Source organism: Pseudopodoces humilis, chromosome 6 (assembly GCF_049639895.1).
Source record: "Pseudopodoces humilis isolate 2021_Gansu_Grassland_sample_001 chromosome 6, ASM4963989v1, whole genome shotgun sequence".
Classification (NCBI taxonomy): domain Eukaryota; kingdom Metazoa; phylum Chordata; class Aves; order Passeriformes; family Paridae; genus Pseudopodoces; species Pseudopodoces humilis.
In genome coordinates this window covers 61,667,030-61,694,054 of record NC_142205.1, presented here as the reverse complement: position 1 = coordinate 61,694,054, position 27,025 = coordinate 61,667,030, and the positions used below count along the sequence as shown (strand labels likewise).

General features: G+C 47.8%; 1 protein-coding gene and 1 long non-coding RNA gene across 2 annotated transcripts; one reads left to right on the top strand and one right to left on the bottom strand.

Moving 5' to 3' along the window:
* Nucleotides 1-1,640: 1,640 nt before the first annotated feature.
* Nucleotides 1,641-14,293, bottom strand: LOC148184207 (uncharacterized). The gene is made up of 4 exons (XR_015772696.1): nt 14,160-14,293; nt 4,739-4,778; nt 1,914-1,980; nt 1,641-1,818 (listed from the first exon to the last, which is right to left on the bottom strand). It is a non-coding gene; the product is annotated as an uncharacterized LOC148184207 (long non-coding RNA).
* A 456-nt stretch (nt 14,294-14,749) lies between these two features.
* NOCT (nocturnin) lies at nt 14,750-25,593 on the top strand. Its single transcript, XM_005525615.3, has 3 exons — nt 14,750-15,203; nt 22,376-22,645; nt 23,475-25,593. The coding sequence occupies exons 1-3, from the start codon at nt 14,897-14,899 to the stop codon at nt 24,308-24,310; spliced, it is 1,413 nt and encodes a 470-aa protein (XP_005525672.3). The 5' UTR covers nt 14,750-14,896; the 3' UTR covers nt 24,311-25,593.
* Nucleotides 25,594-27,025: the final 1,432 nt, after the last annotated feature.

Below are 27,025 nucleotides of genomic sequence, written 5' to 3'. Positions count from 1 at the left end.
AGGCCATCACCTTCGCCTTTCCTCCTTGTGCTCACTCTATTTACCACACACCGAATACCAGAGCCAGTCATTGTCTAAATTGTCTACATTGCCACATTGTCTAAACAGCTCCTCCCCGCTCCACTGCTCCCGGCGGGCACGGCTGGCAGCAGCACAGGCAGCCAGGGCGTCCTGCAGCCTCAAAGGGCCGGCAAGCTGCTACTGCCCCTGCCCGGGGCCGGTGGGGTCAGGCACTGCCCAGTGCTGAGTCCCAGCAGCCTCACAGGCCCCCCAGCCTGTGCTCCTGGTCCTGCACCTCCACTCCTGGTCCCTGCTTCAACCATATCTCTCCACACTCCCCATTAACCAATTCTGTTCCAGCACACCAACACAATCCATCCATCTCCTGCTGTCAAAGACCCTTTCTTGACTCCCCTTATTGCCCCCCCCCACCCCCCCCCGGGTGTGGATTCTTGAGATCCCTTCTAGTTCTAGAGGGTGATATGATATGCTGCTCCCTTCCCCCTACACCACTGTTATTTTCAGGTGAAGCTGTAGGAACAGCATTTCCCTGATCCCTTTGCTCTGGAAGGTGAGGATACAGGGACTTGCAGCTGGCCTTGAGTCAGCTGGTAACACCAGAGGACAAGACGGGGGAAGGTGCTGAAAAACATTTTAATCTTCACTGTTTTCTTCTTCCCCCCCATTTTTCCTCTTATTTTTTTTCTTAACACATAGATTTCTCTTGTTTGTTTAAACCATATCAATCCACATTCCCTTTCAATCCATCTTTTCCAATTCTCCTCTAGATACCTTCACAGAACTGAACACAAAATGAATTCTGTTTTCTAAGGTGGCCATATAAGTCCATTTGGCAACTTTTACTCTGGCCATACATAATAACAATATTTTACCACCATCTCCATAGTTACCTCTGTGTGAATGCATAATCTGTCTCAAGATCTCAGCATTCTCGCACAAGGGACTCTCCGGGGGTATTATGGGATCGTCATCCTTTTTGCCAAGACCCTTTCCCGGCTGTACCCTTGCAACCCTCCCTGGGTACCTTGTTTAGCCTGTGCTACCCTCCATGGGTGCCCTCCCAGGCTTCCTCCCCAAAGATCCCATTTTACTCACCGGTGAGGTTTTCAGTGGTCCTTCCCTGTGGACTCTTCACGGACCCCATGGTCCGCCACTCATCTGTCTCCTGGACAGTCTCGGGAGCCCAATCGATCGCCTGGTGCTGGCCGCCACCAAGGGGAGTGGATCAGCGAAACTGGGTGAGGCGCGCCTTCAGCTCCACTCACTGCCCGCCGCCCCAGACGGTGGAAATATCCTGGACCGAGCCCCCGAAATTGTCAGGAAAATCAATCCACAAACACCAGAGGTTTATGTCCAAAATGGAGACAGAGGAGTCCTTTTACTTTATTTAAATAAAGGGAGAGGCCATGGGGTATTCCCCTGGGGTCTCTCAAATTTTTGGAGGGCGCAGCCTCCTTTCTATCCTAATTCCTGGCCGCTTGTCCCTTCTCTCTTTCCCCATGGGCTGAGGTACTTGAGAAGTACAGGCTTCCCGGAACACCTGATACCTGCAATATCTTCCCCCCTCCCCCCCCCCCCCCCAATGCATAATCCCTTCTTAATTCTTAACTTCTGTGGAATTCATGGTGTTCTTTCAGTGCCTCTTTGATGTTTTAGTGGAATCCATCCCACTGTTTCTGTTGTCTCTCACTGATAGCTGCATCTTATCAGCAGACCCACAGCTTGTTTGTAAAGACAAACCGGTCATTCCTCTCAATCTTTAGAGATTTTAGACATGCAATGAAACACAGGAGAACTCTGGTGAAAGAATGAGTGGCTTAGTTTTGCCTGCTTAAAAACGTTAGGCAGTGTTACCTGCACTGTCATGGCTGGTGTATCAGCTTGCTCATTACCTTCTGTCAGAGGTCCAGGCAATGAGGTGTGGGAATGGATGTGCAAGACAAAGCAGGGATCCTGTCTCTGAGAAAAATTAAAAATTAGATTTTTAAGCAAGGAGTATAAACAGTCATGAGCAATTGTTTTTAGAAATTAATTTTCAGGTCTCTTGACAAGGATAAGCAGAATCAGTAACTAAATTAAAAGGACATGTAAACTTAGAAAAAGCTCTAACAACTTCAACAAACTAGTTCAACTGTTTGTGGTGATCCTTCTGTTATTTGGATGTCAGATTCCCACTTGTGTGTTACAGGGTTTTGCCAGGTTACAACAGATTTATGGGACCTCCCTGAGCCATCTGGAAAGACAGTGAGTGCATCTAATGGCATATCATTTCTTAGTTTTGGAATTATGTTAAGGGCAGAATGCAGTAACTTATTGTCCTGATTTAGAGCAAATTGGGGAGAAAACCTCCAAATGCAGCCCCTCCAGAAAGCAAATTTAAGCTGCCCCTCCCCCAACTTCAGGAAAAAAGATTTCCTTGGAGAAAAGTGGAAAAAACTGTTTATTTAACAGAAATTGAATAATATTAAGTAATAAAACCTCTTGCTGTTCGATGAGATGGCAAATCCAGGAAAAGTCCTTTTCATGTGGTGTAGCTCGGCTCGCCCAGGCTCTTACCAGTCCCTCCAGCACTGGAAAGTGCTGAGGCCCAGGCCCCGGTGGGCCACAGGCGTGAGCTCCCAGGGTTTGCTTGGATTTTCAGTCCAGAGTAGGTTTGAACAGACCCAAGAAAAAAAGGAAAAAAAGTCCAGGGAACTTCTCTGCCTCAGCTAGCTAAAAACTAACTGAAAGAAAAAGAGAGCGCTGTCCCGCTGTCTGTCCTTGCTGCAGACACCACAGTCCAGGACCTTCCTGTGGGGCAGTGAGGGTTCTTTCTCAACACAAACTGCAGCTTCTTCTTCCCCCCCTTCACTCTCAGAGCCAGTCATAAAGGTGCAGAACTTAATATGTAACATAAACAAGGCAACTGGGGATACAAGCATCATAAAGTCACCGCAGGACAGCTGTCAAGGATAGTCTCTTTTGAAATGTCAGTGTTTGCCACATTGGAAACACGGACCAGGACCTTCCTGTTGTAGTCACTGAGGGATAGTTCGTGGGGCAGCACTAGGACCTTGCTGTTGTAGAGGCCCTTGAGGTATAATCTACAATGCTGCCAAAGCCTCTGCCACTCCCTGTCCCACTGCCTGAGCCTGTAGGACAGCCAAGTGTTCGGGGTCCTGAGGCAGTTACAAACCTCAATCATTTGCATTAAGGTTGGCTCAGGGTTGGTGGAAAACGCACAAAACACTTTCTTGCATTCAGGATTTGCAATCGACACGCCTAGTTTTCGCACCAATTCATCTTTAGCTTTTTCTTCTATAATTTGTCTTTCAATGGCCTGCTTAGGCTGAGGCTAGGGGCTCCCACCTAGAACCAGCACTGGAAAAGCTGCGATTTTAGAAGTTAGTTCCCCATCTCTTTCCTTTACCGCACTAGTCCTGATCTTTTCCCATGGATCAATGAAACTGCTGGAACAAGAAGGGCTTAAATCCTCTTCAGAAGAGGGAGGAGAGGGCACAAACACAGTGCCTTTGCTGATGGATGCGTAGTGGCAGTGCGTGTTACCCGGCCCCAGCCCCAGCATCAACCCCTGTGGCCCCCGGCGTGGGCGCCGCCATGTTGGAGGCCGGGGCTTCCGGGAGGGCGGTGGGAGCGGATCCAGTCCGCCCAGGAGGGGTGTGGCTCGGGGCTGAAGGTGCCCTGGGGAGGAGCAGCGGGGACGGGGGGGAGCAGAGCAGGGGCCTGGGGAGTGAAGCGGGGAGCTGGAGGTGGGGCGGGTGAGGAAATCTCACCCTGACTGGAATTGCACTCCGTGGTTGGAGTGTGCTGCAGAAGCACGATTGTTAGCTAGCTTTGTTTCAGATGAATAGGGAGGGAGATGGGTCAACAGAGGTACTGGGGGAGAGGAGGGGGAGGGCGAGAGGGAGGGGGGCCGAGGGTCGCAAATGGTACGGACAGAGGCATCTTTAGACCCACGCAGAGAAGTTGGTGGTAGAAATGGGGCAGCAGAGTACACAGGGCGAGCCTATGTTTCCTCCGAGCGCAGCGTCTTTTCCAGCTCCATTTCCATTTCTGTCTCCACTTCAGGGCAGTCCAAGGGGCAAGAATGAAGGGGGTGTGAAATGGCAATTTTTTTGCAATGTGCAAGGGCTCCTGCATTTCCAACTCCGCTCCGATTTTGTGTCCCACTCCCAGGGTCAGAGAGGTAGGGGACAGTCAGGTTGGGAGGTGGTCATAAAGCTGGGGTCGCGACAGGAGGCAGGGAGAGAAGCCACGAGCATAATTCCACCCTGGCCTGGCAGCTGCCGGCTCCGCGAAAGGGGCCCCTCCCTCCCCGGGGATGTGGTGGTGGTGGCAACGGTGGCACTTTTCGAGTTTTAGCGCGTCCAATATAGTGTAGAAGGTGGGGAGCATTCGAGGCGCTGCAGAATCCTTCTTAGTTGTTAAATCATAAAGCTTCCCCCCCCACTGAATCCCAGGAGTCCGTCATATAGATGTTAGTGCACGCACCGCTTGTAGTGCCACCGAGAAAATCACAACAGACCCATTTTACGATGATTTTAAGCTCTCACTTCCCGACCTCCTTCCCATGAACTGATAAAATTAACTTGAAATGTCCATATACGTCCCGTTCTACAGTCAACATTCCTGAACCCATCTTAAAACTTGGGTTGGGGTAGGATATGCCTCTCTAGTTAGGGTGGGATGATGGGTGGAATGTCCCATCTACGCTTACCTGCAACTCCAGCAGGCATTCACGGGTTCACTGGTTGCTCCTGTAACAAATGGAATTGATTCGTGCTAACTAAATTGTAACTAATCAGAAAGTTATTATTAGAAACTATCAAGAAAATTACTGTTACAAGGCAGATGTACCCCTTTACAGATGTTACATGTCAAAATTAAGGTACAGGATGTAGTTTGGAAGGTAAGTGATGTCTCAAGATGAAAATGGCCTTGAGATGGACAAAATTAGAACTACTTTAGGCATTGGTCCTAAAATTCAGTAAATATAAGACTAATTAGTAGACTTACATGTAACACAACGCTTACTATGCATGCGCAAACCTAAAAGGTTATCCAAAGGATAACAAGGAAGAGGAGAAGCCTTTGACAAAAGACCCCCAAACGAAGACTGAAGACCCCCTAACAAGAAGTAAGGCATGTGCAGTGAAGAAAAGAACATTAAATTGGAGAACACTATTCCTAAACCACATCTCAGAACCTGGAAATGGAGCTGGTCTTCATGACTCTCAGCGATTAAAATGAAGGTGACAACACAAGAGGTAATTTCAAGAAAGGCCATAAAAACTGAGAGCAATAAATCTATGCTGTTTCATGTGGACAACCAGATGGTAAATTCCTACATTTACAACAACAGTCAGTATATCAATTACAGAAGGTTTGGTGATAATGTAAACCTGGTTACTGCCAGCAGCTGGACAGGCTTTCAGTCAGTTGTGGTGAGTGCATTTCTTTTCTTGCATGTCTGCCCTGCTCTGTACTCCAGAATAAGAATAAGTGCTTCCAGGATTTCTATATAATGACACCTCCAGGATACTGCACACTGACAGTGTCCTAAAAGCTCCGAGCTGGAGTGAAAATCAGACCTTTACTTTGCTGGACTTTGGATCTTGAATGGCACTACAGAAAGGTTGCTCAGTTACGTCACAGTTTGCAAAACAGCCTTTCTCCTCCAGGACACACATTCAAGCTTTGCTGGAGTCAACCACCCTGGCTTCACTGCATTTGCAGGCATGTTTTCTGTTCCACAGGTTTGCTCGGTGCGGCCTTGCTGCTGTACTAGGTCACTGGGCTGCCTCTGAGTTGCCTGAACAGTCCTCCCAAAATGAATTTTAATGCCCAGGGCTTGTCCTTTCAGGAGGAATTTTCTGCTGACCTGGACTCAGTTCAGTGGAGGGGAAACAGATTTAGTGTTGAACTAGGTCCTAATTTCCTGAGGTGAAGTGTCCTTCATAGGGCAGTCTCTGCTTCCTTGCAAAGGATGAGTTATTCAAAACTGCCCTTGTCCATCCAACAGAAATACTGAAATTATCCCAGAAGTATCTTTGGGTTTTTTAGAATATCACATTTGTGGATCTATTGCATGACTCTTTCACTGCCCTCACTTTGTCTGTCACTGAGTGCATCCCTACCTTATGTCAAGAGGCCAAGGATGAAATATCATTTAAACTATTTCAGCAGGATCTCAGAAGGGTCCTGGGCAACTCACCAAACAGCCAAGAGATAATAAACCAGTATTTCTTCAGACTATTCCTGCCTTGGAGCACTTCTCTGGCATCAGTCAGAGCCAGTCATGGGCTGCCTGCTCCATTCCATACACCCAGGAGCAGGAGATGGCGGTGGCACATGCTCCAAAAGTCTGGTCTGAGCTATGGTGACACACTGAACCCCAGGGCAGTAAAGCACAAAACAGGCTGAAGAGAAGTTGGGGGAGACTGACACATGGCAGTGAAGGAAATCAGAAGGCAGTCCTGACAGCTCCTTGAAGAGGGGAAGCACGCCATGCCAAGCACAGCAATGTTCTCACCTTGCAGGGATCAGCTCCCAGTTGGACTTCCACTGCAAACTGTCTTCTGGACTTAGAGCTACTGAAAGTCTGTTAGGGAGAACCCTAATCAATCTCCTGATATCCTTGGGACAGAGGTGAAACTAGAACTTCTTTCAAAAGAAGAAACTAGAACACAATAGAGGCAGAAAGTACAGCTGTTCTCTGAGGAAAACAGTAGATTCACCCAAACTCCAGGGTGTACCCATGGAGGGAAGAGAACCTTTCCATGTCTCCTGAAGCTGCCCTGGATGGACAAGTATTGATTAATAGTTAAATCTATGAAATTCACATTGTGAATTCACAGAGGAATTTGCTATTTAACAAGCAGATCGTTTTTGCAGGATGATAAACCTAGGCACAGCCAGGTGGCCTTTGCCATGACTTGTTTACATTACCTCAGCAAAGCAGCCCCTCTGGCACACAGCTGGGGAGAGGACACAGCTCAGTGAGCCACTTGGGAAGTGGCCAGGTCCCAACCCTTGTCTTTGTGGCTGGGAGTTAGCAAAACCTTAAGCTTTGCCAACTCACTGCCTGGACCAGGGCAAAGGGGTCAGGGGCTGCTCAGCCACTTGCAACCTGGTGCCCTAAGGTCAGGGTGGCTGCAGATCGCACAAGAAGCCCAAAACTCCACCAAGATGCCCAAAAGGAAGTTTCCAATTTTGTGTGTTCAGCAGCACCAAGAACTTCCCAGCCTGAATTTCAGGCTTCCTGACTCCTGCTGAGGCTGGTCAGAGCTGAGCAAAGCCACTGGGGAAAGCCAGGGTCAAGGTAGGGTAGAGGGCAAAGCCCCCCAGACTTCTGCCAGTGGGGTTACAAAAACCATTGCAGGTCACTCTGACAACAGGGGCACTTGCACAATCAGCAGGGGCAGTGGCGCATACACAGCTGGATTATAGCCACCAGGAGGTGGGAGCTGCCTGAAGTCCTACCTCCAGGCAGCCCAACCAGCGTGCCTCCATTGAGCACACCCCTGGGGGAAAGTACAGTCCTGGGCTTAGTTGCCAGCTCCACGGTGACAGTCCCTCTTCAATTACAAATTTATTGCCTGGAAACTGATGACTGGCAGGTTTCTTTACTGAGGCACCAAGGTACCATGAAATCAGGGTAAGAGAGCATGAAAAATAGAAGCTGCATTTACTTCCAAAGATGAAAACTAGCATAATTTTACATGAGGATTGCGGTGCCCAGCCTTGGCATCCCTATGTCAGACCACAGTTCTCCATCCCTTTGCTTTTCAACAGGAGCCCAGACAGTATTAATGAAAGAAAAATGATGCTTATGTCAAGAGGACTGTCCTTAGCCTAAGATATTTCAAAGCACTCATTGGGAAGGAGGATGGATCTTCAGCCCCTTGGAGCATGTGTCAGAGAGCAGCACTTGCAGATCACCTCTGAAGGGGCACCAGGGAGGACCAATGACAATGAATGATGCTACTGCACAGCCTTAGACTCACTCTTGTTGCCTCTACATGCCTATGTGCCAGGAAGTGCCTCACCACCAAAAGTTCCACAGAGGCAGCACCTCCATTGATTTGGGCTCTGGAAAGATTGTGCAAATCCCAGTCTTTTCAATGGTGCTCACTCCACTAGCCTCCCATTTGCCTCAGGCTCTGAGCAGAAGCAGGTGAACCACTCATGCATCACAAAGTGCTCCAGGTCTTTCCAGCAAGTCAGGAAATGGTAGCCCTGCCAGACCTGAGCTTTGTAAGGACCCCTGAAAATCATGTCACCATCTGACAGCTGCTCAAAAGCTACAGCCATGTCACAATAACATCCTAAATAGAAAACGTGTCCATGTCTGTGTCTCAAAAGGCAGACTAATGGCTGAATGGAAATGTTTGCTAAATGTGCTAAATAGAAATTAATGATTCTCCTCTTGTCCAGATACAGGTGAGCATTGCAGCGCAAGTGGTTGCACTGGCTCCAAGGAGAGCTATTCACTGGTTCCCTTCCAAGTCACTAACACACAGAGAAGGAAAATAAAATGGCTTTGCCTAAAAAAGGCATATAGCAGGTCCTTGGAGCATGAATAAGTATTCAAAACATTATGAAGTGACAGAAAGTAGATTCAGAGAGGTACTGAGCAAGTAAAGACAAAGTCTGGCTGCCTCATGTAGAAGTCTTATTTCTAAATACAAAGTACTCTATTTAATCATCCCCACTGTACTGTATATTCATATCTGAGATTAAGTGATGTGCATGTTTCTTTAAAAAGATGTCAGAAGTGTCACTATCATTACCTCTTCCTTAACTGCCTGGAACACTCTACCATCTGCTACCCAGACTTGCTGCTACTCATTTCTCAACAAGACAGATACTGGGTTCAAGTGGCAGAGCTCTACTTTGTGAAGTGCTCTAGTGACTGAAATGCTTGACAAATGAGAGCTGAGAGCTTCAGAAAGCTATCTCAGCTATCTATGGCAATGCCACCTGTTTTAAACACCTAAATCTCTGCCCTACTTCACCTCAGGTGAACTTGTTTCAGGGCAGCCTCCCACAAACTTACCACGATCCCTATGTTTGCCACTAGTCCTGGCTCACTGCTACTTCCCAGGTGCCCAAAAACAAGGTAAGGCAAGAAGGGGAGAGCAGGCAAGCACTCCCAGCCTGCTGCCCAGGAAGGGAGGAGGCCCCACAGCAGATTGATGGTGAGGGGGTGAAGAGCTCCTGGTGACTTGACAGGGGAAAAGGGCATCCTGGGGGCCACAAGGCATCCCACAGGAAAGCATCCAGCACTCTGGGTGATGGCATTGCTCATGGGAGAAATCAGCTGTTGGGATGTGTGTGCACCAAGGAAGTTCAAACCCACCATGCTCATAGCCATCTGTGCCGCACAGAATCAAACTGCCACAGATTTTCTTCTGCTAATCCACTGTGACACTCTAGTGATTGCTGTCCATCTCCCCAGAGATGGTAGCTTCAGAACATACTATTCCAAGCTGAAATTGTTGGCACTTAGAGTTGTGTTGAGTAGAGTTAGTAGAGTTAGTGTTGGCAGTACCAAACACAGCACAAATGCCTTCTTGATGCAGGGATGACCGCTTGGGAGGAAATGACTAAGGAGGTGGAAGGATCATTATCCTCAGCTCATTACTAATCCCAAGGAAGGGGAGTTTGAGGAAATAATTGTTTTTATTAGATGCTGGAAAAACTTCAGTCAAAGCCATATTTTTTAGTAAGTAACAACAGCCTGGTGGTCCTGAGCATTTTCACAACATTGGAAAAGGATTAACAGTCCAGGCAGGATATTTAAAACATCAGCATCTCCAGGGTAAGATCAGGTCAAAAAAACTAAGAAAAAAGCATTTCTCACAGCCTATGCACCCTTTCACCTAGACCCCTTCTCTCCATCTCCATCTCCATCTCCATCTCCATCTCCATCTCCATTTGCTTACTGTTCCCAGCCTGTGGAAACATCAGTCAGATGCGATCAGTTCCTGAAGAATCTTCTCTCTTTCCACTAAGTCACATGCACCTAAAATTAATCATATGTTCTGTGTATTTTCAGAAGGATTTTACTTTCCATAGAAGGCTAGTAGGGCTTTTGAATCACCCCAAGGAATGCCAAGTAAACACTGATTCACATTTTGGAGCTACCTCACCTCTCTTCCCAATCCTGGGAACAGAGCAGTATGTGTGGAAAATAGCTTCATCAGGGACTTATTTTTCTTTTACAAATGCCTTTTTTATTGTCATGTGTTGCTTTGATGTTGAAGACAGGGACACAAATAAACACACCAAAGCTCATGCACAGCAGCCAACTTTTATCCAGTGCTCTTTTCCTTATATAGATTTAAAGGTGTGCAGAGTTAATCTCCATTGGCTGAACCAGTTGCCAACCAGCCAGTAGCAGCCCGTGTCCCCAATGGCCTGGGCCTGCTCTTCAGTGTAGGTCAGGTTACATAATCTACTGGTCAAGGCACTTATATAATTAGTTACCTTTCAGTTATATAACTGAAATTCATTATAACTGTGAGGCCTTCAGGCCAGCTGTTGGCCACCCCAATAGTCATGCAAGCACGGGCACACATGGCTAAGTAAAGCCAACACTCAAAAGAGCAGAGAAAAGCACATGCAGTACAGCAAGAAGCAGGAAACCTTCTGTCCTTCCTCCTTGGAGATCACATGAAGAGGTGGTTTGGCCTAAAACCAAAACTCCCTGAAAATAACAAACATATTGCACTCCCATTCATTAGTTACTTAAGTACTTCTAAGCTCACTAGGTGGTGTGCAGCTCCAAGAAATCTGCTGGAATGGGAGGTGAGGAGGATGAGCAGCCAGCTCTAGGGAAAAGCCAAGTTTTTTTCCATGGGGCAGGAGGGCAGAACAAAGAGCCATCAGGAATGACACCTGAATGCCAGAAAATGCCTGACAGGATCTGAGGACTTGAAGCTCAGAGAGGGGCCCAGCTGCCTCATCTCCTGAGCAGGACACAAAGCCAGCAGCTTCCTTGTCACCAAGTCTCTAATCTGTCAGCAGCAAAACCCAGGTTACCTATCCCCTTGGCCATTACTGTCAGGGATTTTCTTTGCCAAATCCTGCCAGAAATGGCAGGGCCACTGGGACATCCTTGGATCACCAACCACTCCTTCGTTCCAGAAGGATCTGGTCTTCTGAAAAGGGGAGAACAAGCTGACTACAGAGGTTCATGCACAACAAGCATAAAAATAAACTCTCAGTCACAAGTTTGCCCTTCTGATAAGGGTGCCCAGACTTGAGAGCAGACAAGCCTGGTCAGGTACAGAGCCTCACAAGGAACCAGGGCTCCCAGTCTTAAATGGCAGTCAAGCCTCTGTCTCTTCTATGCTTATTTAAAGTGGAAAGGATACGAATCAGAGCTGAGAGATCTTCAAGTAATGGCCCACGTGCTTGAAAGCAGAAAAATCTGGGGCCCAGCCTTTTCCCTCCTTTCTTCTCCCCCACATTACCAGCATTCTCTGCTGAGGCCAGGCTACTTAATTTTACAGAAAACAGAATTGAAAAAGTTAGTGAGGAACTAATTACCTACCCGTTGTATAATTATCTTTCTCAGGGTTTTTAGTTTGTTTGAAAACATTTCCATCAGAGTATTTTGCTTAGGGAGTGTGGAGGCCCAGGGGCCAGTTACCAAAACGCCTCAACCCTGGAGGGGCAGAGGCAAAAGTGGAGAAGTGCCCCTCTAGAATAGAGTAAGAAAAGACCTTCCTCCCATAGGCCTTTTGCAGCCACATGTTGGTGCCTTTGGGTTCTAGTGTTCTGATAGTGCGAGGGGATTGATGTCACCCTTGTTCAGCCCCATTCACCATTCAAGTGCCCTTCCTAGAATGTTCTTCCTTTCCTTAACCCCCATTGGCTCTGTTTTGCTACATTGTTCCATCCCTGTTATCCCCTTGGTTCTCCTAACCCTTATCCACTCCTGCACCACTTTCCCTTGTCCCTATTAGACCTCGACCCTCAGATTCGCCCCTTTTGCCCCTCATTTAACCCTGTGCCCTTAGCCCAATCCTCGGTTCTCGTCCCTGCACTTATTTGAGGCTGCATTCAATAGACCAGTTGTTGGATTGCCAAATGAGAACCCATTCCTTCGTCTTAAATTGTCAGCATTTTCTATAGTGTGCTCCAGGCCCTGAGAACACTGGTCACTCTCTGGGATCCCGTTTGCACATAACAAGGGAGGGCTAGATGAGCCTACACACAGCCAGGTGTAAGTTTAAGCACCAAGATCTAGGACCCACCTTTGAAACTGCAGCTGCTCTATAGATGTCTTTTTGAAGAGAAAAGCAGCACTGTGAGAAAAACATCATCAGCAGAGGGCTGAGATGTGTGAGACTATCACCATCTATGCTTTGATAATCAAAGAGGAAATAAGTAACAAAGACAAATAGATAAAATTATAGATGAGAATAACAGAATTAGCACAAGCCTCCAGGGATGAAACTGGGATGAAATCAGTCAGAGCCAAGAGGGTTCAAAGCATCAAAATGGTACAAAGGATCAAACCCAGCTCTAGAAATGAGACAGAAAACTCTGAACAAGGAAGGAAAGCAGGTAGAGGATGGGCAGAAAGAAAAGCTCCATCATCCCAGAAGATCAGATATTCTTCCAAGTTGTCTCTGAACCCCTAATAAGTGCCTTCCAAAATCTAAGCAAGAAGTGAGGTATCAGGTGATGAAAGAAAGACAAACAGTGCACCTGCCTTCAAAGGGGAAGTAAAGTTCCTTGCACTATGAAAATTGTGGTGAAGAATGACCTGACAATGACAAATGTAGCTGGAATGGAGACAAAGAAAGATGAGCAAATTTGTGGTGGGCAGTATGCAGGAGACAGTGGGGAAGAGCTGGGGCAAGCAGAGGCTTGAGGAGAGAGCAGTAAAAAAAGATTTAGAAGACATGATGTGAAAGAAGCATGTTTATTTTTTATAGGGGAAAATAAAGACCAGGCCCTTGAAAAACAAGTCTGCAAGATTTTAAGACTTGCTAGAACAAGAACAAACCAGTGTTGCCCAAGCCAAGATGTACTTCCTGCACTGGGGAAAGCAGGATCAGCTGTTATGCTTAGGGAAGATAAGCACCTAGAAAGTCAGAGATCTTATGACATGCCAGTAGAAAAGACGAGTCTCATCTTTCTGATAGCACCTTGCATTTGCTTCCAGCCCTGGAGGCCAATATTGTCCCTGGAGAGGTCCAAACTCCCTTTGCCCTGTACCTAGGGGCATTCCTACATATGTGACCAAAACCAAAACAGACAAGAGCTTTCTGGGAGCTCAGGGAGGTTGTGAAATCCCCTTTGCTTATAGCTTAGAACAAGGTCACATGTCACCCACACAGGCAGCCTGCAGGTAATTCATCCTGACAGCACAAAGAACAGAGGTAAGATCCTCTCCAAAACCTGACTTCTGCTCAGCAGCGGAGCCCAGCCTGTGATGCTGCTGAACTGAGACAACTTGTCTGAGGTTGCTCTGGAATGGTCTTTTTTAATGCTTGCACCATACTTTTGAGATCACTATTCATTCATATTGATCACTTCTTGAACTGTCTGGCAGTTGGAGAGGTGGGTTATTGGTTCCATGTGGTTAATGTGACAGGACTAGAAGCATCCTTAGCCTCCCCAATGCCCCTTTTCCTGAGTGTCCCCCATCGTGTTGTATAGTTGGTGCAGTGGGCTGCTGGGGCGCGGGACCCCACCAAGAAAAGGACATCCCCAGCACCCAAACAAAACTTTCCACCCTGATGATCCTGGAGGTCCTTCCCCGCTTAAATGATTCTACTATTCTCTCTTGTCTCCAGAGCATGGCTATAATCATCCTAAGCCCAGTAGACAGCAAGCTGGAAAAAAAACCTTGACAGCAGGCACTGGAACACCAACAGGGATCAGCAGCTGTCCCCTAATGCCATATTCCTTGCAAGGTAAAGCCTGAGAAAAAGAGGGATGAGCCCGGGGGGCATTTAAGCAGACACAGGTCTAATGCCATGCTGCCAGCTCGTCCTAGTTCCTGCAGCAGCATCCCTCACAGAAGGCATCTGCCTCCCCCAGACCCACTTGGTAGTTTATCAAACACATAAAAAATAAAATATTTCTGGGAAAAAAAAAAAAAAAAAAAAAGTCACCTTTTCAGAAGGAAGCCTGTTCAGACTAGCTGTAGACACCTTCAGCACAGGAATTTCGAGCTGCCCTTGGCCTCTCTGGCCTGACACAAGCCAATGGAGAGAAGAGGACACGGGAAGCAGGGGGAACAAGAAACAAGAGCACCCAGCAGAGACACCCCCAGCTCCCTGCTTTGGGACCCAGACCCCCTTATCGGGGATTGCTCCATTGCTCTCCCTCCAGTCCAGCGCCTCGCAAGCTCCTCCCACTGGGGATGGCACGTGTGGGATGCTGCGCTGGGGTAATGTCCTTCTCTCGACGTGGTCCTGGGGACGTGGCGCCTGTGGGGAGGGCGAGGGGCGCGTCTCAGCGAGGCAGCCCAGTGCCTCTCTCTAGCGGTACAAAGACCTGTGCGGCTGCATACGGGCTCGCACGTGTGCCGAGCCCGCAATTCCCGGTGGGGCTGGGCGGCCACCGTGCCTTGACGTCCGTGGGATCAAAGGGCGCCCCTTGCTGACATCACCGGCGGGAAACCTCCTCCGGGCCAAACCACTCCACGGCGGGATAGGGGAGGCGGGAGCGCCCACGGGGCGCGTTCTTCCTACCGCAACGTCCTCCGGCAGCGGAAGCCGCGGCACAGTCGCGGAAAGCGCTGCCCTGCCGGTATTTGCGAGCGATCTCGGTGTGCGGGCGACGGTGCCGGGAGAGTTTGTTTGTACTTTGTCTCTCCCTCTCGAGTGAGGGTGGTAGTGCCCGATGTATGCGCTGCGCGAGGCGCTGTCGCCTCTATAAGCGTGGTCGCGGTGGGGGGGGCAGGAGGAGCGCGCTGGTTCCTCCCGGTCTCACCCGATCCCTGCCGGTCCTGCTCCGTCCAGCCGGGAGCATGTACCAGAGTTCCGCGCGCTGCTTCTGCTCGGCTCTCCCCGTCCTCTGCTGCGGTCCCGCCGCCGCCTCGGCCTCTCTCCTGCCGCTGCCGCGGCCCCGCTCCTACCCGCCGTCCCCCGGCCACGCCGCCCCGCGGGCAGCAGCGGGCGGCCCGCCTGCCCTGGGGACGCCGCCCCGTACAGGTGGGTACTGACCAAGGAGGGTGCGTAGCCGCCCGGGCAACCGCGCAGGGTTACAGCCGGGCGACTGGTGCTGGGCTGCTGCTCTTGGAGCAAGATCTGGACTGTCCTGCCCACATCGTGTTCCTTGTTCCTTCACCAGCCACCTCTCCGGGACTGGACCGGCCCTTGGGCTCTAGGGCAGCAGCCGTGGAGTTCGCCAACCCGGTGTGAGCGGGCAGCATCCCGCAACATCGCGACAGGCGCTGCCGGACAGCCTGCTGGAGCTTCAGGCGTTTCTGGCTCGGTGTCCTCCATCTGAGGGATAGGGCACCCTCTGCGCCCGCATGTAGGCTGGGTACAGGTATCGGTGGGGTGACCTGTCTGGTGATCCAGAGGGTCAGTGTCCATATGCCGCTGTCGGGAGCATGCTGATAACTGAGCTGGCCTCTTTTAGCGTTGCACTTTGTGTAGGATGAGCTTGACTCACAGCGGGGTCTTTTCATTCAAGACAGTGTGTGGGAACACCCCAGCTTACTCTCTTGGCAGGCAGCAGTAGTCATTAGTACAGTCATTGGCCTGTACCATTAAATATTATACCCCGTTCTTCATTTCCCACATGAGACTTGGAAAGTGCCCATGCAACCTGTGTGGACACCACCTTGGGCATGCACCCCACACCCTGCACTCTAACCACGACCAGACCTGGATCAGGGCAGTGACATATCCACCACACCCCTGCTGTCAGATCCAGCCATAAGCCACCTTTGTTGACTTTGGCCATGGCTTAGAATGCTCATCCAGAACCATTCCTGCCGAAAGCTGCAGCATTAGGGCAGCAGCCACTATTGCTCCAGACAGTTGCTGGTGGGAGAGGTGATAAGCCCAACTATTCATCATTGAATGGTTTGCGTTGGAAGAGTCTTTAAAGGTCATCTGGTTCCAGCCCTCCCTCAATGGGCAGGGACACCTCTCACTAGACCAGGTTGCTTAAAACCCTGTTGAAGCTGAACTTGGACACTTCCAGCGATAGAGCAGCCACAGCTTCTCTGGGCAATATGTTTGAGGCTGCATTACATACCTGGCATGCAGGAGATCCACTTTGCCCTACTGCCTTCAGCTGGGCTTGGGGTGAAGTGACTTCATTCCCTGTTGCTGCTGTTACAGGAGGAGTGTAAAAGCCAGGCTGGGGCAGGGTGCTTCCATTCCTCCTGTTGAAGCTAGGCCAGGATGCCATGTGGCAGGATTGAAACTTCGTGGCACTACGGGGAAGAGGAGCATATGCGTCAGAGTGATGACAGAATCAAGCTCATGATTAATAAACCCCTCATGAAGATAAAGGTTTCCAGAGCTTGTGCCAAACACTGATTCTCTATTACTGGAAGCAGAACTTGAGGTTTTCTCTTCTTTCTGATGTTGCCTGTTGAGAACAGGCAGCTTCTGTCCTACTCTAACATACTCTCATTGCTGTCCCAGACAAGGTTGCACATGTAGCATGACACCTTGGTAGCACAGATTTTGTTACGTGGAGATGGTGCCTGTCAAGTTTTTCCTACGACTGGGGTTACAGGGAGGGCATCTCTAGCTGCTGCCAGCTTCTGAGGCTGTGGAGGCTGATGCAACTCCGGACTGCAGGTGTGTGGAGCCATTCACCTGGCAGGGAAAGCCCTGTGGTAAACAAGGTAGGACTTCTGGCTGAAACTGGTGCTGGGAGGTATGACCTGAAAGGAAGGGAAATGAGAATGTTCTTTGCCTTACCTCAAAGGTCAGGGCCCAGTACCCTTCTGCAGCTCTTGTCTCTGAAGCAAAGTCTCCTATGGCTCATTGCCTGAGATCCTAGAAGTTCATCTCTTCTCTGCTGCATGATACAAGAAATCTTGGAATGTTACACCCTGTTCTTGCATTTAATTCACAGTTTGAATTCTTCCTTTGCTCTTATTATGCTGAGGTACCACCTTTGCTGAGAGGAAGCAACTTTTTGATTTTAAGCACCTTGAATAGTAATTGCTGAGTTGATGTTCCCTGTTACATCACATGAAGAGAATCACTTTCATGTTTGCTACCCACAACTACAGTGCAAGCTCAGGAGTCTGCTTGTGCCTCTGTCCTCACCAGCACCACAGTGTCACAGCACTGGCAGCACGCATTATCCCAGCAAGTTACAGGTCACATAATTTGCACTGTAAGATTTCAGTGGTGACCTTGTACCTGTGTTGTACGGCTGGACTGCTGTGGTTCAGCATTGCAGAAATAACAAAATGGATTTTGTGTTTGGAGTTTTCACGTTCAGGTTATTGGTCTGGCCCCTGTTCTGCAGAACACCTCAGTCTGTGTTGTCATTATTTCAGCACTTTGAGTACAAAGAACCTGTGCAGATAAACAGTCATCTTAAGTTGGAATTTTCCAAAGGACCTCCCTCCTTCAACCAAGAACTTTCTAGACACCTATACCAGGACTGAAAGTTCTTAATTTACAGTCCCAGACCCTCTTTCACACAGTCTTCTCTGGGTCCTCAAAAGAATACTGAAGCTCTTTTTCCTTCCTGAGACATGACTGACTTTAAAAGCTGTCAGATCAGTTCCGGGCCATAGTTAAGGTTAGTCTATGCTTTATGCCCCACAAAGAGCTGGATACACCATGGTCCCAGGGATAATGAGATTTAGACAAAACTCTGGCTTTGTTTGCAGCTTGGCAGGTGGAGGCTGAACTTAGCCTTGATCCTGCTGTAACAACTGTAAGCTGCTCAGGGCTTTGCCAACAGACCTTTGACTCCAGCTGTGTTACACCTAACTTGTCCCTTTCAACATCATCCCTCTGACTAAGGTCAAGCCACAAGCAGCCTAAGAGCTTGCTAATGGCTTCTTGGAGGGTAATAATTTCCCACTATTCCTTTGGAGACCCCCACATGAGCCATGTTCATCCATGGTATAGCAGGGACTGTACTCAGCTGCTGGCAGCAGAGTACACTGTGTGCTTATCTCCAGTTGCAGCACTTAGCTATGGGTTGTACCTGTCCTAAAAATAGGTGAGTGGCTCCTTGTGGTGTGGAGCATCTATTAAAAGATGTATGGATTTCTTTGGGTTTCTGCATGGCTGCCTGGCAGCCCTGGTTGTGTGTAAACTGCACCCTTCTGTATCCAGCACAGAGCGTGCCTTCATTCCTGCTACCTCTTCCCTCCCAGCTGTGTCAGGGTACTGCTTAGGGATTTTATGTTTTCCCTATTAAATGCCACTTCTACTTCAACAGTTCTTGGCTTCTTGAGAAGACTTGTGAACTGAGAAAGACTGCAGAAACTGAAACAGTACACATAGCTTTCCTGGAAAGACATTCATGTGTGTGAGCTCACATCTCAGTTTGAGGAACTCCTAGTACTTTAACTAAAAGGACAGAGATGAGAACAACATCCTATATCTAATCTAAATTCCCATTTCACAGCTTTCTTGGAACTGTTCCATGGACTTACACAGACAAAACACACCTTAAAGCAAGTAGTTTTTAGTGTATTTTAAATGTATCCATTTTCCTAACTACAAGGACAACAAGAGGCTTATACTGCAGTCTTTCTTTTCCTCCTGTAAGGGTGTCCATCTTCCTGCCTGCCCTTTTAGCCTGTCTAGTCTGTCACCAGCTCTTAAAATTGGTAGTGCTGTAGTTCAGTCTTAACATTCAGGTGTGTTGGGTAGCACCCCAAATCTTCTGCAAGATGTGAGCACAAGATGACAAGATTTCATCCTCTTCCTTTTTTAAGTAAATCAGATGTACAAATAAACTTTAAAACCACTGTGGGCCAACAGCAGTGCAACTCTGAAGTTCTTTTGCTTAAAATTCCTTTTGCAAAAGGCATTCAGAGTAAATAAGTAAGTTGAGACAACAACAAAACAGTCAGCGTTGCCTCTTATGCAAGTTGCTGTGGTGCAAGCACTGCCCTTCCTGTCTATGTTTGAAGGAGCAAGCCCTGTCACCCCATGAGGGGTCCAGGATGGAGCAATTCTTCCCGGGCTCTCAGGGCCCATCCCCTGAGTCAGAGTGTGGAATTCACTCTTCTGGGCTTTAAAGCCACACCTCTCACTTTAACAATGCTTATCTGAAACTAAATGTTTGCCTCCCTGGGCAGGGAGCACCTCACAGCAAAACAGAGCAGGGACACACCTGCATCCCCATCCTGTAGCAGCCCATGTGGGATGGGGGGCCTCCCTGTAAGAGACACAGGGCTGGGTGAGGACCAGCTGCATTAGCAGGGAGAGCTGGGGACAGCAGCTTGTGTGCAGGTCATGTGAAGAAGGCCAAAGGAACAGGAGATGGCTGGGGTCCAGGGAGGACTGCAGGGAGTGCTGGAAACTGCCAAGCTGGGGGCACAGAACAAAAGAGTGAGGAGATAAAGGGAAAGAGGAGGGTGAGGAGGAATGAACATAGGGATATGGAGTTGGGAAACACCACCTTCTCCACTCCACATCCTGAGGTCTAAGTCAGCAGAAGCATCTGGCTGCTTCATGCTCATGACAGCCTTACTGCTTTGGGGATAAATAAAATTGTGATCAGAGATTCCTATTAAATACTAACCTGAGGAAATGAGTCAACCTGCTGGCTGTCCTATAGGCTGGAGTTTGCAGCCTGGAGTCTGCAGCCTGGAGGTGTTGTGGTTTAGGTTCCCCAGTTTGAGTTTCCCAGCCAATACACCAAATAATGTAGTGGGTTTAGCGCTGGCTAAAATCACCAGTACACCTACTAGATTTACTCATTTCCTGCTGCAAGATATGGATTAGGAGGAAGGCAAAGCAGGCTTAAAACTTAAAAGGTATAAAGAAAACTTTATTAACAGAACTAAAAGAATAATTAGAATCAGAATAAAACCTTCAGAACACTTCTCCTCCCCTCCTCACAACCTCTTTTCTTTCCCATGGACAATGTAGAGACAAAACCTGAGATTTTCAGCTACCACTTCTACAACAGTCTTTCATCAGTTTTTGCAGGGAGAGGAGTTTCTCTCGGCATACCATGGAGACTTCCCCACAAGAAACAATTCTCTTGTGGCTTCAGTGTCACAGCGAATCAGCCGCCCAGGAAAAGAAAAATCTGTTCACAGTGTGAAAGTCCCTCCCATGCCTTGCAGCTTTCCCAAAGCTGCTTTCATGGGCCATGTCAACTTATGGGGAACTATTTTAAGGATGAGCTGCTCTACCATAAGAAAACAAAAGTTCTCTTCTTTTATCTCTGTGAACAGAAGCTTTTCTTCTTCTATCCCTGGGGCAGAGTTTCTCATCTCTCTCTGTTCAAGCTTCTGATTAGATTACAGCTTTTCAGTATTCACACACTCCAGCACAAGTGTCACTGTTGGACACGAAGTAAGTCACACAGATGCAGCTCAAGGTATGATGAAGGAAAGACTTTATTTCTTCTCTCACAATTTATAGATTTCTGACCACGGCCAGGGATTGGATGGTCAGGATAACACTTTCCCAACCACACTAGCCGTGAGAGTTGTCCATCAAAAGACATGTATCAGAAAGAATGTATACATGTCTATGTTTACAGTTACTGTCCTGGGAAAGTCTTTAGAAATTATGTCAACAAGCTCCAAAAGTTGAGTTTTCAGGGTGACACACGAGTGCCCTTTACTCATGGGCTGTGGGTGAATGCTGCAATCCCCCATGCGCTTCGTGAATTACAGGGAAAAAACTACGTCTGATATATCAAAAATGTATCTTCACCATAGGCTTACAAATAGAATTTCAGCTCAAGACCAAGGCATCTCCTCAGTCCCCTCCTAACTAGAATTTCACTCCTTCTTTACTGACCTCAGTGTTCCATGTTCTTCACCCTTTCCTTGACATGATTTGGGAAAAAATTGGTCTTCATAGGTTGATTTGCTCTCAAGCTTTGTCAATTGAAACAGTTTTTATAGAGTTCTGCAGTGCTGAAAGGTTGATCTCATCCAGGCTGTGCATCTGGGAGATCGCTTGCTGTGCCTCTTGCTGCTAGTCTCATGGTCTCCACCGACACTGTGTGAGCCATGCTGGCCACCAGTTCCACTCAGCACTTTCTTCATGCCGAGTGCCAAAAACAAGAGAAGCTGCTGCTGCTGTTTTTGTCTTTCTGTCTCCAGCATGGCTGGCTAAAAGCGGCTAAACAAAGTTCATGCAAGCCATGCTGAGGCAGCAGTGGCAGTGCGCCATTGTCCTGGTTGCACCAGTTTTTGGCCCTTCAGTCCCTGCCGCATGGCTGCTCCTGGACCGGGCCAGTGGTGGCCACTCCAGCCCCCATCCACTTCTGGCCTCGAGGCTGCTCCCAGCACTGGTACAGCCTCTGGCCAGCATGGCCCAGCAATGCTTCTGGTGGGCTCTGCTGGGAAGGGCCCCAGCCGCCCGCTGGCATAGGGCCTGGTGGACTCCCCAGTGAGGGGCTCAGCAGCCTGCTCACCACCTCTCAGGGGGCAGAAAATCTCAGCCAGGCCACATGGGGCTGGCCTGGCCATGTGGGGGCAGTCCAACTGGCACCCATTTACCTCTTAAAAAGCCGGAAGCCAAGAGAGAGGTTTTCTGGGCTTGCCCATCCTTTAGAAATGTGAATCTCACAGAGGCAGATCTAGGTTTTTAAATGGTTTAATAGGTTGTCAATTCTCAGAGCTAGCCAGCTATTGGTTTTTGCTAGGCACAGAGGAAGCTCCTAGCAGCCCCTCCAAGAAAAATTTCTTTGGGTGGCTTCTTCCCTCCTCCCAAAATGTCAATTAATGCAGGACCAGCGCGGGAGGCATCCCAGATGGACACAGGGTACCAGGCCATACAGAGTGCCATCTCCATCAGATGCAAATGCTGTACATAAAATAAGGATCAGGCAGCATTTGTCCATCTGCTGGGCTCTCTCCTCTGTGAGCAGTGGAAAAGTGTGCTTTATTGTGTTTCTACAACATATGCAGAATTAATCTTAGCCCTGCTATTCTGATTGAAAGACTTCTTTATTGCCTTAGAAGACAGAAGCATGATGTCTTAAACCAGGCTGTTTGCAGGCTTCAGGCCCCGATGACAGGCAGAACATGAGACTGGACAGGACTAATGTTATCTCTGCATCCTTCTTATTTTGTCTCAGACTCAGGAACAGGCTCCTGCACAAATCACCAATGGCTGTCACTGCAGCAAAGTACCCAAATGATGAGAAGAGTTGTGGTGGACCATCTCTAACACCAGTTTTTCCCTTGCAGTGTGTTCCATGGGAAACAGCACCAGCCGGCTCTACAGTGTGCTCGCCAAGACGCTGAGCAGTGGTGCCGTATCCCAGCACCAGGACTGCCTGGGGCAGCTGGACTCAGCACGGCTGGATCCTATAGACCCCAAGGATTTGCTGGAGGAATGTCAGATTGTTCTGCAGAAGCGGCCACCCCGATTTCAGAGGAAATTTGTGAACCTGAAGAAAAATACTGCCAGTAACCACCGCCCCATCCGGGTCATGCAGTGGAACATCCTTGCCCAAGGTAGGAGATGCTTGTGAGCTCAAGGTATGACCCTGACACCAAATGTAGCAATGAAAACCCTGTCAGAGCAAAGCGGGAGGAGTGAACTACATGAGATACAACTGACTGAGGGCCAAGGGGAATATTCTGAGCACTTGAAATGGTGGCTTTCCCACAGGAAAGGGAAAAAAAGGTCTTTCTTTGCAATTCTGATGCCAAAGGTAGCCTTGAATTCCTGTCTTAACTGAATTCTAAAAGCTGTGACCCATCAGTTTTAGATGGTTGTTATGAGAAGACTCATTCTTTTCCTAAGTTTCATATGTAAAGGTTGTATTCAGTTTCTGATTACCTTATTGGTGAACTATCCAGAAATTCAGATCTATTATGGAGGATATTCTTAATGCTTAAAAATAATTTTAACAGGTAGTTTTGAATCATGGCTGTAAGGTGAGGAGTGCAGCAGCCTCATTTTAAAATCTTTTGGTGTGGGAAATTTCCCTCATAAGGACTGCCTTAGCGTTCTGAGGTTAAGTCACTTCTAACCCATTTAATTTTATTTTGGCTTAAGCTGCAACAGCCACATGTGGAAGGACTTGCCTTTGTGTTGTGGGCAGAGAAAGTCTTTAATGTATCTTCTGTCTGTAAAAGGAACTTAATTTTTTTGGAGTGACTCCAGTGACTTGTGAAGGGGTTTTCACATCCATTAGCAAATCTGGTACCCTCAAAGTCACCAGCTACTCCTGAAAAACCCATGACCTGCATGTAAACTGATAAATCCTAGAGGATGACCGGCTTCTTTCAGCTATTGGTAACTTTTGGGTTTTTTGTCTCCCCTCCTTGTTAATTCCAGCTCTCGGGGAAGGCAAAGACAACTTTGTTCAGTGCCCTATGGAAGCTCTGAAATGGGAGGAGAGGAAGTGCCTGATCCTGGAGGAAATCCTTGCGTACAAGCCCGATATCTTGTGCCTTCAGGAAGTTGACCACTACTTTGACACCTTTGAGCCACTCCTTAGCCGCCTGGGCTACCAGTGCACTTTCTTCCCAAAGCCATGGTCACCATGCCTGGATGTGGAGCATAACAATGGGCCAGATGGCTGTGCCATGTTCTTCCTCAAGGCGCGCTTTGAGCTCATCAACAGTGCCAACATCCGGCTGACTGCCATGAAGCTGAAGACCAACCAGGTGGCCATCGCTCAGACACTGAAGTGCCATGAAACTGGGAGACTCCTCTGCATCGCTGTCACCCACCTGAAAGCCCGCACAGGATGGGAGAAGTTCCGCTCTGCTCAGGGCTGTGACCTCCTCCAGAACCTGAAGAACATCACCCAAGGAGCAAAGATCCCCCTGATTGTCTGCGGAGACTTCAATGCAGAGCCGACCGAGGAGGTCTATAGGGAGTTTTTGAACTCCAGCCTCAATTTAAACAGTGCATACAAGCTGCTGAGCCCTGATGGACAGTCGGAGCCCCCCTACACCACCTGGAAGATCCGGCCCTCTGGAGAATGCCAGCACACACTGGATTATATCTGGTATTCCCAGCATGCCTTGAATGTAAACTCAGCTCTGGGCTTGCTGACTGAAGAGCAAATTGGGCCCAACAGGCTGCCCTCATTCAATTACCCTTCTGATCACCTGTCCCTTGTATGTGACTTTAGTTTTAATCAGGACCCTGACAGACTGCTGTAATGTCTTGGGAATGCCACCTGGTATTGCAGTGTCTGAACTCACCAGTTTTTTATTTTAGAGAAAACTTTTGAATCTAGATGCTATTGAAAGATGAAGAAATACTGTTGATAACCATTATTTCAGGCATTTGTTTGGAGTTACACTTGCTGTTCAGCTCTCATTAATCTGTAGCCTTCAAGGGAGGAAGAAGGAAGCCAGTGTTCTCATCATGCTCTTCTTGCCATGTCAGGGTTTGAAAACTAGAAGGCAAATGAGCTTTATCCTTTCACTAAGCCCCCTGTTTTAAGGATTTAATCCACTAATGAATGTGGAGGCCTTAGAATTTAAATGAAAACACTTGTGTTTGTAAAATAACTTACCTTGACAGCATGCTAATTTTTTTTATTTCATGTTAAGCTTCTGCAAGTACCTAAGGGAGTGAGGTTTGACTACCCAGTGAGATTATCTTTAATCTTTTTCTGTTGCAATATGAAGAAAGTTTAGTGCAGTTTAGACAAAAAACTAAGCTCATAGTACTGTAGTCTTGTCATTTTTATGTGACCTGAGATGACAAATTTATAAGAAGCTTGAGGAAAGCCCCCTCCAGTAAGAGCAGGTGAGGAAACCAAGGCTGACTATGACCTAGATTAATACCCTCACTTTTCCAGAACAATGTATATGTGTCTGTTGCACACAGCCTGTAGGCTTTACAGTGACTGTATCTTCGTCTCTTCTGTGCTTCCCTCTGGAGCACACAGCTAACCAGCGACTCTATCTTCCTCTGCTTTGAGTATTACTTTTCTAAATGGTTTAAATTTGTAGTCCTGTCAATCTTGCTGTTTCAGTAAAGGGCCAGTCTTAATGTTAAAAGATTTTCTTTATCTTCAGAATCTAAACCTACACTGGAACCTGTTATAAGATAAAATTTATTTATTGAGAGGAGTTGGTGATCCTGCATCTGATTAGAAATTATACAGTGACAGTGTTCAGGAGCCTCTTCCTGTGACCCAGGGAAACTCTGGCAAAGCATCTGGAGTACAACAGAGGTGTGTTCGTATAGTAACCCTGTGATGCTCACTGGTGATATAGGAATTGCATATATGGATTGTAAACATGCCAATATGCCAGAAAATTACATAGGAAGAAAGGAGGGAAGAGGGACAACAGTTGGAGTTGGGCTGACATTTAGATTGTTGAGGAAGATATGGCAGGGCAAATAAAGCAGTGTCTCCATGTGAAGTAGGGTGCGCACAGTAACTTAAATGTTCCAGGTGTTTATTAATAAAACTCTTTGGAAAAAAGTATTATCTCTGCTGCTTTCTCACTTTGCTGTCCCAGGTTTCTGTTGCCAAGGAGATGACCTGTTTCAAGGAGTTTGAGCTTCAAGTTGTTACTGATTCTTTCCCCTTCCAGACCTCTTTTTCTCCACCCCAGCCCTAATCTCAAAGTGGCATGGCTGCTTTGCCTTCACAGTACACTTTCTCCAACGTGGAATGTCCAAATTTCACAAGAAGTCTGAAGGGGAGTTATGCTTAGCTGTTAAGCTGCTCGCTCTTCTAGACAGAGAGGAAACCTACACTGTATTACTGTAAATATTCCCCTTTCCAACAGTTGTGTGGAGCTACAAACCTAGCTAGTCCTGCAAAGCAAGGTGCAATCATTTCTCCCTGAGGGCTGTTAAGTGTGCCTGGGAAGGCTGGTGCCTTACAAGAGGCAGCTGTATCTGCCGCTTTCTTCTGAAACCTCATTTCATTTGAAGAGAAGAAATGCCACAAGTATGAGCTTTACATAGCCCATAAATTACTATACTTACATTGCTGAGAAGGGAAATACGGAGCCCCAAATTCCCACACAAACACACTCTTCATCAGGCAAACAAATGAAGTGCTGCTGTGCAGCTGTAACACACTCTGCACATGTTCCTGACCCTTGCAGGATGAAGGTAATGGTCTGCTTTCAAGCAGAGGCTCCTTTAACCAGCCTGGGATTTACGTGGATTTGTCTTCCCCCAGACAGAAAGGATTTTACAACCAAGGAAGACAACAGCCTTGGTGAATACTCTTACCAGGCATGTGCAACATTGCCAACACCTCCTTTGGCTGGAATTTCAGAAAGAGCAAATTGTGTCCCTGGAAGACAGAATGGTGGTATTTTTGGGGGAGATTTTGGGCAAGAGATGCAACACTCCCAGTGCCCCACAAAAAGACCTTTGAGCACTGTTGCCATGTTTCATACCAACTAGACACTGACAGCTTCCTTTTTGTGGTGCTGGCTACCCTCAGTTGTGCAGAAGGGGTGAGATGCAGTGCTTTGCTTCAGGATTATTTTCTCTTAGGACCTTCCCTCAAATGGTCTTGCAAGAAGAAGTAATACAAGTGCCCATTAATTAACATCTATAGTCATCAACACTTCTAAAATCAATACCACAATGTAGACCTCTAAGATGGTAGCTTTAGTAGGTCGAATTCTTGCTCATCTACCAAAAAAAGTCACACCAGAAGCTTGAGCTTCCATCCAGACTCCTTTTGGCAGTTTCTGGAAGAAACTACACTTGTGGTAGAAAGCCCTGACTTGACAGCAAAGATCAGGTCTGTATTTAAAAACAAACTAAACCATAACCAAAAATCCCCACCTCTCCCACCAAAAAGCCCATTATTTCATTTCACTTTTGTATAAGCAGCTCAGTTTTCCTCAGGCCAATCAAGGTGTCCATCAGTGTGGCACCTTTCCACCTTT